At 38.2% G+C, this 12,871-nt stretch overlaps 1 protein-coding gene across 4 annotated transcripts; it reads left to right on the top strand.

The window, feature by feature from the left end:
• Positions 1 to 196: 196 nt before the first annotated feature.
• LOC109037793 (soluble calcium-activated nucleotidase 1) lies at positions 197 to 12,582 on the top strand. 4 transcript variants are annotated; one of them, XM_072296248.1, is made up of 5 exons: positions 197 to 278; positions 2,013 to 2,513; positions 6,799 to 7,002; positions 9,438 to 9,595; positions 12,320 to 12,582. In XM_072296248.1, exons 1-5 carry the CDS (start codon positions 212 to 214, stop codon positions 12,530 to 12,532), a joined length of 1,143 nt encoding a protein of 380 aa, XP_072152349.1. In that variant the 5' UTR covers positions 197 to 211; the 3' UTR covers positions 12,533 to 12,582. The 4 variants fall into 4 exon arrangements, with proteins under 4 accessions (XP_072152349.1, XP_072152348.1, XP_072152350.1 ...); XM_072296247.1 differs by having other exon boundaries at positions 197 to 290; XM_072296249.1 differs by lacking the exon at positions 197 to 278 and adding an exon at positions 1,608 to 1,738.
• The last annotated feature ends 289 nt before the right edge of the window (positions 12,583 to 12,871 follow it).

The following is a 12,871-nucleotide window of genomic DNA, read 5'->3' as shown; positions in this document are numbered from 1 at the left end:
AGCAGAATATGGCCCACTAATGAGATGCTACACCCAAAGGAGGGGGCACAAGGGGGGTTTTAGAGAAAGTTAGCCCTAACCTAACCTCCAAACCAAATGTAAACAGACATGTACCCAGCAAATCGCGTGGCCGTGGACAAGATTATAAGAACATCACACCCTTTTAGAAACGTTTTACTTTAGTACTTTTATGTTTTCAGAGATGTGAATAATGGCGAAAAAGCCGAAAAGCCGTGCTCGGCTTCATTTTGGTATAAAAAAGGGACCCACTCCCACAGGTAAAGATATAGGTGTGTGCGTGTTTTTTAGCAAATGTTTAGCAATGTTTGTTTAGCAATGTTTTTACAAATAAAATTAAAGTTACTTACGTTTGGAATTACTTGATAAAATTCAAGATGATTGAAAACAATCCATTTTTGAAACTGAGATTTCCGACTCTAAAATATATATGTTGGCAGTTTGGCACTGCTGAGAATAATCTTTATAGTATAATTGTTAAATATGTAGGACATTAAGTTGGTTCAGAAATATACCACTAAAAGTGCCGTTTTTTAGCATTACAATTTTTAGCATCAATTTCTCCAACGTTTCTCAAATAAAAGTCCCCCCCCCCCCCTCATAAAAAAACTAGTATTTTCATGCCGATGCGTGGAGGAAATTGTTCTTGTGGTGGAGCGGAGGCACTCAAGTGTCAATGATGCATTACTTACGAAAATTAAGGACCCATGACTTACATAAGTGACATCTGACATGACACCGAAATCTTCGTGATAAAAAACTGAGCTGCTGGAAGAGTGGGTGGTGAGGTTAGGTTAGGTCAGGGGGGGCTGAAAAATCTCAATATCGAGAATCACCGTTTCTAGGCGTTTCTTGGCCTCTTGAATGTATCCTCAAAAGTTTCAATAAATTTCATGAAATTTCGTGAAATTTCATGAAATTTCATGAAATTTCACGCGTGAAATTTCACTCGAATAAATTTCATGAAATTTTCCATCTCTGCACACAGGAGTCTCGGAATTCGGGACATGGAAAATGCTTAAAAGTGGCGCCAGCTCTCCCAATTACATTACGACTCTATGTACTCTATGCTGTTACTGTAGACTATGGTCAGAGACAAGAGACCCTCCACTGGCCTCCTAACGACAGGTGGAAGATTTTTCTTTCGGGGATTCAACAGTTCCTTATGGACAATTATTAGGGAGCAACAGTCATGTCATCACCTCCATTTCGGCTGTTGACCTACCTACATGGTCGATGATGAGCTTCAGGTGACGTCATGAGCCAAACAAGTCTCGCAAACTTCGGCCATTTTCGACTTGTTTGCAAAACGAAACTGCCAACACGTTGTTAAACATCAACCATGTAGGTAAGTCAACAGTAGAATGCTGAAGTCCCGAAAGTAAAAGCTTCCACAATGGCCAAGATACTAGTGGAGGGTCTCTTGTCTCTGACTATGGTCGTTGGTCGGTCACATCACTGACAGACTTGCAGGAGGGCCCTACTTGCTGTGTGTGTGCAGTCGGCTTAAAAGCTTATCAACGTTAGAATAAACGTGTGTGAACGTGTGTGGTGATTGGTGATACTGTTCAACTGTTCAATAGGTGAAAAATATTGTTATCTACCGCAATACGATGAAGTGCTCTCATTGAAAATGGGCACCAGTGACTTTAGTAGTTTAAGTTAGCCACGATGGCGATTTTAACAACGATGAAACAGTTTTTTACCCTGGAGAACAATTGTATAATTCACTGCAACCAGTTAATTCCTCTAAGATTTTCCTCAGAAACAGAACTTAGTATATTTCTCTACTTCTCCGAAAAGAGACATCCCTTTTGGACCTCAAAATTCCTTAAACACTACTACTCCAAAGTATTATGATCCCCTCTCTTAAAATCATTGCAGAATGTTACCCAGAGATATAAAACAAACTATTCGTGCCTCCACAGTTTATAAGATTGGTAACTCAACGTTTAGGGTACAGCCTCAAACATGTTTTTTCTTCTCTTTTTTAGGTATTATAATTTTACTTCTACTTCTTTATTGGACTTTTCACTCACCCACTTATGGTCGGACAATTATTAAAAATTTAGAAGATGTCGCTCTCCCCACTGCCAAGAGTATCTTTAGTGGCAGTGTCTACAATCGAACATATCCCCTCTCTGCACCTTTCATAGTATCACATGGTATTAAATATAAAATTGCTATAATTAGTGATCTAGATGAAAATAGTAAGAAAGGTAATAAATGGATAAGTTACCTTAAGAAAGGATACTTAACATATAATCCTACAGATAAGCGTGCAAGTGTGGAGTGGGATAACGGTGACCCAGTTGTGCTGTCATCAGGATATTCTCTGAATGGGCGAGGCATGGAACTGTCTGAACTGGTTGTCTTCGATGGAAGGCTGCTATCAGTTGATGACAGAACCGGTATTATTTATGAAATTGACACGGTTCACAACAAGGTATACCCCAGGGTTCTCCTTCCAGATGGAAACGGTAAATCAATGAAAGGTAGGAATTTTTGTAGCATTTCCTTCTAGTAGTAATGCTCTTTAGGGGATGTCAGTGAAGAAACTCTAAGGAAACATAATGTTCACATTTAGCTGCACATATCTGTATTGCAATATTTTGAAATCTCTGATTACGCTCTATTTTTTAAGAGAAAACCAACTATAATGTCTCGTTCAAATTTTCTGGGCATATGTTTGAATGGGTGAAGAATATTGACAGTAAATTGCAAGAAGAACATTTGATATTTTCCTTTTGAAAAGATCAAATTCAAAGGGTATTTCACAATGTCACAATCAGAGATATACACTTTTTGACTTTGGCTAATGATCTATTTATAGTTTTATACATGAACAATACCCAAATCTATGGTGGGCCGTTAGTGCCTAAAAGGAAAAAAGTCCCTGTGAAAGAATTATCTCCCGTGTGGGATTTTCTTCCCTTCACGAGCGGGCTTTTGTCCCATGTGTGGGAATTTTTTTCCTTGCGTGTGATGTTTTTTTCTTGTGTGATTTTTTTTTTCTTGTGTGTGATTTTTTTTGTGTGTAATTTTTTTTTCTTGTTTGCTTTTTTCTTAAGTGTGATTTTTTTTTTGTGTGTGATTTTTTTTTCTTGTGTTTTTTTTTCTTGTGTGTGATTTTTTTTCTTGCGTGAGAGAATTTTTCGTGTCCTTACTTTTTTCTGCCTTAGTCAGATTTCATGGGTTTGCCAAATTTTGCAAATAAAAAAGAGCCGTGAACTGTGATCGATATGTTACGCACAGATCGTGTAATTGCCCAGTTCATGAATTGGGCAGATTTTTGCTCATTTCATGAAATGGGCAATGTTGTTGCCCAAATTGTGAAATGGCACCAAAATTGCCCATTTCATGAATTGGGGCGGGAAAAAATCGCCCAATTCACGCATTGGGCAAATAATGAAAAAAACGCTCTTACTCAATTTGTGTAATTGCCCAATTCGTGAACTGGGACATGAAAATATTGAAAGTAAGTATTGGAAAAAGTAGAAAGTAGGAAATGATATCATGCTAATGTAACTCACCTAATTGTTATTGGCGCAGGTCCTTTGCGGGTGGCAAGCGGAATTGCACTGCACTTTATTCTTGAAGCAACGGCACTGTAAGGTGCGACACATAGATTTTTTGCAGGAGCACCGCTGGTACCCCTGTCCACTTCCGACGGACATTTTCCGCACCAATTCCCGAACACTGAAACAATCTTGCGGCACATCCTCCACCTTCAGACCTTTATATTTCACAACTTCAAAAGCATTTCGCGCTAATCGTGTAGAAATAATTCCACATTTACTACCGATCTGGAACAAGCCATTCTCCTCCTTCATCACGATCCCAATAATATTGGCTGGATCGCCGCGACTTCGGTCAAATTCGGAGACGGGGACGGTAACGCAATCCCCAACTTTGACTCTGGCTAACTTCTTTTCCGCACGTGTCAGCATTTTCTGTGCCTGCGTTTTTAAACTTTCGCTCGCTTTTTGACGAAGCGTTACTGCAGGATGAGCCTTTGATGCCTCTGAGGTCGTTGGAATGTTAGGCTGAGACTCTGCTGTTGTTCTGTCACTGGGTTGAATGTCGCACGCCGACATTTGACCCCAATCTCAAATCGACCTCGATCAAATGTCGGCGTGCGACATTCAACCCAGTGACAGAACAACAGCAGAGTCTCAGCCTAACATTCCAACGACCTCAGAGGCATCAAAGGCTCATCCTGCAGTAACGCTTCGTCAAAAAGCGAGCGAAAGTTTAAAAACGCAGGCACAGAAAATGCTGACACGTGCGGAAAAGAAGTTAGCCAGAGTCAAAGTTGGGGATTGCGTTACCGTCCCCGTCTCCGAATTTGACCGAAGTCGCGGCGATCCAGCCAATATTATTGGGATCGTGATGAAGGAGGAGAATGGCTTGTTCCAGATCGGTAGTAAATGTGGAATTATTTCTACACGATTAGCGCGAAATGCTTTTGAAGTTGTGAAATATAAAGGTCTGAAGGTGGAGGATGTGCCGCAAGATTGTTTCAGTGTTCGGGAATTGGTGCGGAAAATGTCCGTCGGAAGTGGACAGGGGTACCAGCGGTGCTCCTGCAAAAAATCTATGTGTCGCACCTTACAGTGCCGTTGCTTCAAGAATAAAGTGCAGTGCAATTCCGCTTGCCACCCGCAAAGGACCTGCGCCAATAACAATTAGGTGAGTTACATTAGCATGATATCATTTCCTACTTTCTACTTTTTCCAATACTTACTTTCAATATTTTCATGTCCCAGTTCACGAATTGGGCAATTACACAAATTGAGTAAGAGCGTTTTTTTCATTATTTGCCCAATGCGTGAATTGGGCGATTTTTTCCCGCCCCAATTCATGAAATGGGCAATTTTGGTGCCATTTCACAATTTGGGCAACAACATTGCCCATTTCATGAAATGAGCAAAAATCTGCCCAATTCATGAACTGGGCAATTACACGACCTGTGCGTAACAGATATATCTCAAATAATCGATTAATCGATCGGGCTCGATCTGATCGACACCGGAGTTGACGAATACCTCGTCTACCTACAGCGTTGCCGCGTATAATTGTTAATTTCATAGAACACGGCCAACCATAGTATGGCCGTTCCCGTCACATTCATGCATGCCAACAGGTCCATTTCTACAGCCCTCCGGCCCCCCAACCAGGCACGTATACATATATGCATTCAAAAAGATTATGAAAATTTTTGAAATTTTAACTCTATTTGGACGCATTTCGGAGCTTCCGTGTCGCAGATTTTGTCGCGTATAATTGTATATGTATACGTGCCTGAGTGGGGGGCCGGAGGGCTGTAGAAATGGACCTGTTGGCACGCATGAATGCGACGGGAACGGCCATACTATGGTTGGCCGTGTTCTATGAAATTAACAATTATACGCGGCAATGCTGTAGGTAGACGAGGTATTCGTCAACTCCGGTGTCGATCAGATCGAGCCCGATCGATTAATCGATTATTTGAGATATATCTGTTACGCACAGATCGTGTAATTGCCCAGTTCATGAATTGGGCAGATTTTTGCTCATTTCATGAAATGGGCAATGTTGTTGCCCAAATTGTGAAATGGCACCAAAATTGCCGAGGTATTCGTCAACTCCGGTGTCGATCAGATCGAGCCCGGTCGAATAATCGATTATTTGAGATATATGGATCGCAGTTCACGGCTCTTTTTTTATTTGCAAAATTTGGCAAACCCATGAAAAAAAAAATCACACAAGAAAAAACATCACACGCAAGAAAAAAAATCACACTCAAGAAAAAAAAATCACACACAAAGAAAAAAATTCCCACACATGGGACAAAATCCCGCTCGTGAAGGGAAAAAAATCCTACACGGGAAATAATTCTCTCACAGGGATTTTTTTCCTTTTAGGCACAAACGGCCAACCCAGAGACAAGGCCAACCATACAAATCATTAATGCCCACATAATCTGTTAAAACAGCAGTAAGCACCATACAAATACATTAACTGCTATATCTGTTATTCCTAAGTTGGCAGCATGTTAGGCAAGGGAGTCTAGCCCCAGCCAGGTGTGGCAGCCTACAAGGCTTGTCATTTATTCTGAATAAGTGAATACACACCTCGCGTATGTCCTCCAGCGCTCCTCTTATTATTTCACGCTCTATCATTAACGAATTCCTCTCTATGACTAGCATTACATTAAACACTGTTAGGTGGCTGCAGATTGATTCATGTTGACCAATTTTGACTATCTTTAATGATAGTTTTTTCCCTAAAGTTCAGCATAAGCTGTCAGCTGATACCAGCAGGTTGAATGTGCATTGCTCAGAATGCTAGACTCCAACATTCCGTGTCCAGCCCACACTCCCATTGTTCATCCCGTCTTTGTATTCATTTACCAAAATCATGGAAGTTCGGATATTGATCTCTTTGAAGATTTTGTTAGCTTTTTATGCCACTCTCTTGCGATGCATTAAGTACACTGGATATTTAGCTGCCTGATATCATCATTTCCAGAATTCATGTCTGATCTGGGTCTTCAGTATCATCACGAAAACATCAAATACAATACTAGGAAAGGTATGAATTTGAGCATTTGAATACAATTCAATTCATGAAAATTTCAGTCAAGACCAGATTATATGGAAAATATTTAATAGAAATTCATTGGCATGGTAATAGTATCAATATTTCACGTTAGTATCAGAGGTAATTTTTAATTTTAAACTGAAGTCAATTTAAGTTTCATTGAACAATTTTTTATCATGGATTCTAAAATTTAAGGTTTCAAGGCAGAATGGGCAACTGCAAAGGATGAAACATTGTATGTTGGAGGAATGGGCAAGGAATGGACCACATCAGAAGGAATACTTGAAAACTATGATCCACAGTGGATTAAGACAGTCTCACCAGCAGGAGAAGTGAAACACTTCAATTGGAGAGAGAATTACATTCGGTTGCGACGTGCCTTACAAGTAGAATTTCCAGGTACCATTGCCTTCTCTTTTTTTTCCACCCTTGGGTGCTCTGAAAAGTTTTCAGTTGAAGTTTCATACGTGATTTTTCACTTTTTTATTTTCCTTTTAGGAAAGGGCAAGGAATGGACCACATCAGAAGGAATACTTGAAAACTATGATCCACAGTGGATTAAGACAGTCTCACCAGCAGGAGAAGTGAAACACAGCTAGTTATAGTACAGCTAATAACTCATCATTACCAAAAAAGAAAGCTGCTTTAACTGCACCCTAAAATGTTAGCCTGCATATCAAGCAAGCCAAAATATTAGCACTATTCGTATGATTTCTGAGCCTCTTACTTTTGACACAGCTATTATGCAGGGCCGAATTTTGGTTTTGCCTCCTGGTGCCAAAAAATCCCCCCCCCTCTCCCGTATGTGCGGTGTCAGCTTGATCCGATGTTTAGGGATTTTCCAGAAGACTCTGTTACCCTCAACTTTATCTCCAACTCAATAGAAAATATTTTTCCATGTATATTTTGTAGTTATTCTACAGTTTTTCATCTTTTCTTGTCATCTTCTTTCATATCATTCTTCATCTATATTTTCATCTATATCGAAAATTTGAACTGAAGACACCCCCCCCCCCCTCCTGCCCCTCCCTTCAGTTGACTTAAGGGGTCACGTCAACTGAATTTATTCCAATCAAAAGAATTTCACTGCATACCTATAGCCGTTAATTGCCGCAAGAAATGCCTTTTTCGGGCGAAAGAATAGCAGATAAAAAGGTTGAAGGGCAAAAGTCAATGAAATTCTTTGTGTTTTAGTCTTGTCTATATTCGTAATTTTTTTTACACTACACTTTTACAGGAAGCATCCACTCTTTGGAGCTACCGTCAGTTGGTCTAACATGAGCCTCGGGGGTAACATGAGCCGTTTGGGGATTTTTTTTTCTCTTGCCTGTGGCAGCACAGTCGCGAAAGTAAACAACGAAAACAACAACATGATGTGATAGTGGCGTGTCTTGGCGGAATTTCAATGGTATAGAGACACATTTTTCCATTGATAAGAAATTTTTATAAATTATTTAGTTTTTAGAATTTTTTGCCCCTTTTTCTACCTCTGAAACTAACCTCCTTGAAAAGTGACTATCGATAATCACAGAATAATTTCGCCGGTCGCCGAACCTCACAAATACCTCCAACTTTCATGCCCATGCATTGGATTTTGAACATTTTAGTTTTTGACCGATTTTTTTTTGGAAAAACCAAAATTTTGGAAAAACCAAAATTTTGGAATGTTGGAGGTAACTTGAGCCACCCAATTTTCACAAGTCTTCCAGGAGCAATCTATACAGTAATGGTTTTCATGATACATTCTTAGTAAAATTGGCATTCCTTTAGAGCATAAATCAACTCCTTCACATATCTTTCATATTTACTGTTCGGCTTTTTAAGACTTGTATACTATATATACTTATATAAGAAAAAAAAAAGAAAAAAACACTAAGAAGTGGCCCGAACTGTATGTAACAAGGTGGAGAAATGGTGCTGAGTCCACACCATTTTGCGGGGAAAACAAAGCCAAAAAGTTCCAAAAATTAAAATTAAAGTCAATATTAATTTTATACTTACATATATACTACTATAAATAAAAGTGAATCTAACGTAGCCCAAAATACTACTATATATATACTTTTTAAGAAACTTTGACTGATCTCTCTTGACTTTAGGTCCCATTTGTCTTGTCGGTGTGCCTTTAAAGTAACTTAGTGCTGTTGATTGTTAAATGATTTCCTGTTAGATACAAGGTTTTAGATGTTAAATGTATTTGTTCGCCTGAAAGACGTAAATTGTCGGAAAATTAAAGTTTTGTACGTTTTTAGCCTGGTTTTTAATATTTTGTAACTCAATTTTTTTTTAAAAAAACTTTTGGGAGGCTCATGTAAGCCTATAGTAGGCTTACATGTGCCTTTAAATTAAAAACAATAGGGTGGCTCATGTCACCCCACCTTGCAGGTAACATGAGCCACCTCAATTTTTTTTAAAAAAAAAATACCCAGTTTGCTGGAAAATTTTTTCAATGGGCTATTCTTACTCTTCTATGTGGGACTGATTTACAACAAAAATTGATTGCATGAAAAAAAAAATTTACTGCAAAAATGCAAAGCCTCAAAGTCAAAAACCGGCTCATGTTAGACCAACTGACGGTATGATTTTTTTTTAATGTTGTTTATTCCTCGAATTAAAGGCATTTTTTTATTATTTCATACGAAAGTATTATATTAATTAATAGAATACATCAATTATTTTACTGAGAGGGTGCAGTGTTTCAGTATTCTTTGGATTCCTTTAGATTTAAATGACTTGCTCACGTATGGAAGAAGGACTGAATTAATTCTTATTTTCAGCTTTTTTTTCTCAGCTTGATTTTTTGTTTTTTGTAATTGCATTTTCTAAAATTTCAGGTTACATGATTCACGAGTCTTGTGCCTGGAGCGCTATTCATAAACGATGGTATTTTTTGCCACGAAGAAGCTCCAGGCTGCGCTACAATGATAAGACTGATGAGTTTATGGGTACTAATGTTTTGCTCTCCACTGATGCTGATTTCTCCAGCATCATGGTATGATGAATTTTCTCTAATTTTATTTCAAGTTTTTTCGAAGTTTTCTCCAAAATACAAAATGGGTCATACCATGCAAAATCATACAGTGATTCTTGCCTGACAAACCAGGATTATCTCATATTTTTGCCACTTTTTTATCCTATAGAAACACAAAAACCATTTTTACTAATTTTTTCAGAGACAAAGAGACCGAGCACGTTGGGTTTTCAGTGAGGCACATCTAATTCTCGGGGATCCAACGGAACAACAGTCATGTATTTTCTGATTTCGCCTAAAGTTGACTGATGCTACTCGGCTGTTGGCATTATGGCGGCTTGTTTACATTCTTCCTAATCAATTGCAAAGCGGAAAATTTTCCAATTTTTCATTTGAAACTCTTCCAAATTGTCATAAAATGACCTATTAGAAGGTAAAAAATTAATTCGCCCCTTTTAATCAACATTTGTGATACTTTCGGTGGTTTCACTTTATGTAGTGAGAAGCAGATTCCTCGAGACTCTGAGCCTGGTCCGCAGATTGTTCAACTTCATAATGGATAATTTTAGTTATCGAACTTTCTTTTGACTTTAAATGGTGTATAATTTTTTCTAGACTGTATCAATACCTTGTGATCAAATTCTCAATCTATTAACCTCCATATCATGTCGCAGGATAGAGATATTTTAGCTATTTGAGATCTGTCAAGAACCTGATCACAGCAGCACTGCCAGTCTTACAGATACACTGTATTGAAATTTGACGAAAAAAAATTTACTGTCTATGTCATAAGCTGCTCACTATGATAAGTATTAATCGTGGATCAAATGCTTGATGTCTCCAACATCCTATCTCTAAGCCTGATGTAGTGCGTTGAAAGCGGAGTGTTATGGCTGCGAAGCGTCGATATTTGTTGTTAAGGAGGCGTGTAAATGAAACGTTTGGATAAGCTCGCAAGCTGTACGAATTCTTTTGTGTGTGGAAAATAACTGAATGTCCAGAATTCTAAACATCTGACTGTATCTCAAGTACCTAAAAGAAATGTTGGTCAGGTCAGAGTTTGTGAATCCTTGGCAGCAGTTAATGCAATTCTTCTACTTATTTAAGGCCTTCGCTCATCAAAGTTAGGTAAGTAAGAGACCGCTCAGATCCATCATATTATGCTTGTCAGTATTAGCCCATAACTCCATAGTGTAAAAATCCTTGGAGGGTGAAGTGCCCATCATCTGATGGAGTTCCTGAGATTTGTTTAAGAACTTTTCTTCCTGATTATTCTCTCAATTTTACCAGAATTGTCTCTTCCACCACCATCATAAAGTATTTCAACCTTGCATTAAATGAGAAATGATGTATACGCTATTAGAATTCCTAAAATTGGGAGTCGTGAAACAAATAAAGTAGCTTCACCGTAAACATTTGCTAGCTCAGTTGGCAGTAAAACTCTCATTAATTCGGTGAAAATAAAAGTAAATGTTTTTTCTTCGCTCATTTCGATGAGGAAACACATTGAATACATATAAATTGTGATACTGGATGCAACTAATACTACTTCCTGTAAAATTGGAAAATGTGTAACTCGAAAAAAGGAAAGAGGATCTCACCAGAGTGCTCTCTTACAACTTATAGATCAAAATTCGTGATATTTCGGCCCTTAAAGGTTCTTTCATCATTCAGAAATAAAGAAACTAAATTTAGTTTGAACAGGCATCTTTCAAGAAAGAAATGTGACAGCTTATTTGCAGTTTTTAGCTTTTTCATAATGCGTCAAATCTACCTCTTGACGAGAACAGGCGAAGATTCAAACCGCGCACTACTTATTGTTGGTTTACATTTCTCACTTACCAAACTTTAATGAGCAAAGTTGTTAAGTACGCAGGAGAATTTCAGTAACTGCTGCCAAGGATTCACAAACTCTGACCTGACCAACATTTCCTTCAGGTACTTGAGATACGGTCAGATGTTTAGAATTCTGGACATTCAGTTATTTTTCACACACAAAAGAAATTGTACTGCTTACAGGCTTATCCAACCGTTTCATTTACACAGCTCCTTAAAGACACATATCGACTCTTCAGTCGAAATGCTCCGGATTCAATGCATTACATCAGGCTTCGGGATAGGATTTTGGAAACAGAATTATTTACAGAGAATTATCTTGAAAAATTTACGCACCATTTACAGTCAAAGAACATTTCGATTGCCAAAATAATTATCCATATGGTATATGGAAGTTGAACAATCTGAGGACCAGGCTGTCTCGAGGAATCTGTTTCTCACTGCAAGAAGTGAAACCACCGAAAGTATCACAAATGTTGAGTAGAAGGGGTGAATTAATTATTTACTTGGTAAAAAGTCATTTTATGACATATTCGGAGAGTTTCAAAGGAAAAATTGGAAAATTTTCCGCTTTGCAAGTGATAAGGAAGAATGTAAACAAATCGCCATATTGCCAAAAGCTCACCAGATGCGACTAGCACCAGTCAACTTTAGGCGAAATCAGAAAAATGATGACCGTTGTTTTGTTGAATCCGCGAGAATTAGATATGCCTCACTCAAAATACATTGGCGGAATAGGGCGTGCTCGGTCTCTATTTGTCTCTGAATTTTTTGGACCTCCCTGTTACCCTGCTAGCCTAAAAAGATTTTTTTCCTTTGCAGTAACTCTCTTTTCTGATGAGAAATATATTGAATTTTTTTTTTCATGTACGCACATCAGTAACTGTGAAAATACCTGTTTTATTACAGGTAACCTATATTGGTGAAATTGTGCCAACGCACGGCTTTTCTAGTCTTAAATTCATTCCTGACACTGGTGACATGGTGATGGTTGCTTTGAAATCAGAAGAAGACAAGGGCGTAACAGCCACCTATGTGATTGTATTTACAATATCCGGTGATATTCTCTTGCCTGAAACTAAAGTCGCTGACCTCAAATATGAGGGAATTGAATTTATTTGAATGTGTTTTTCCCTTTTCCTAAATTAAATATTTGTTTTCTTTAACCAAAATGTCTACTCAAATTGAATTTTTTAGTTTTGTTCAAACCAAAGGAGGTAGTTCATTGGTAAATTACAAATTGTAAATTACAAAAGTAATAGATGAAAGATGAAGACAAATAACCACGATAAAATGAGATACACAGAACTATTTAAGTGGTCACCTGCAAGCCACACCGGATATCCCCGAGGGTAATCATCGGCTGCCGCCTTAAATTGATTTGTGTCCCGTCAAAACAATCGTAATTTAAAATTTCCGAATTTTGGAAATCGAGAAACAACTTTTAACACGGTATGCAAA

Source organism: Bemisia tabaci, chromosome 2 (assembly GCF_918797505.1).
Source record: "Bemisia tabaci chromosome 2, PGI_BMITA_v3".
Taxonomy (NCBI): Eukaryota; Metazoa; Arthropoda; class Insecta; order Hemiptera; family Aleyrodidae; genus Bemisia; species Bemisia tabaci.
This window is presented reverse-complemented; position numbering and strand designations above follow the sequence as displayed.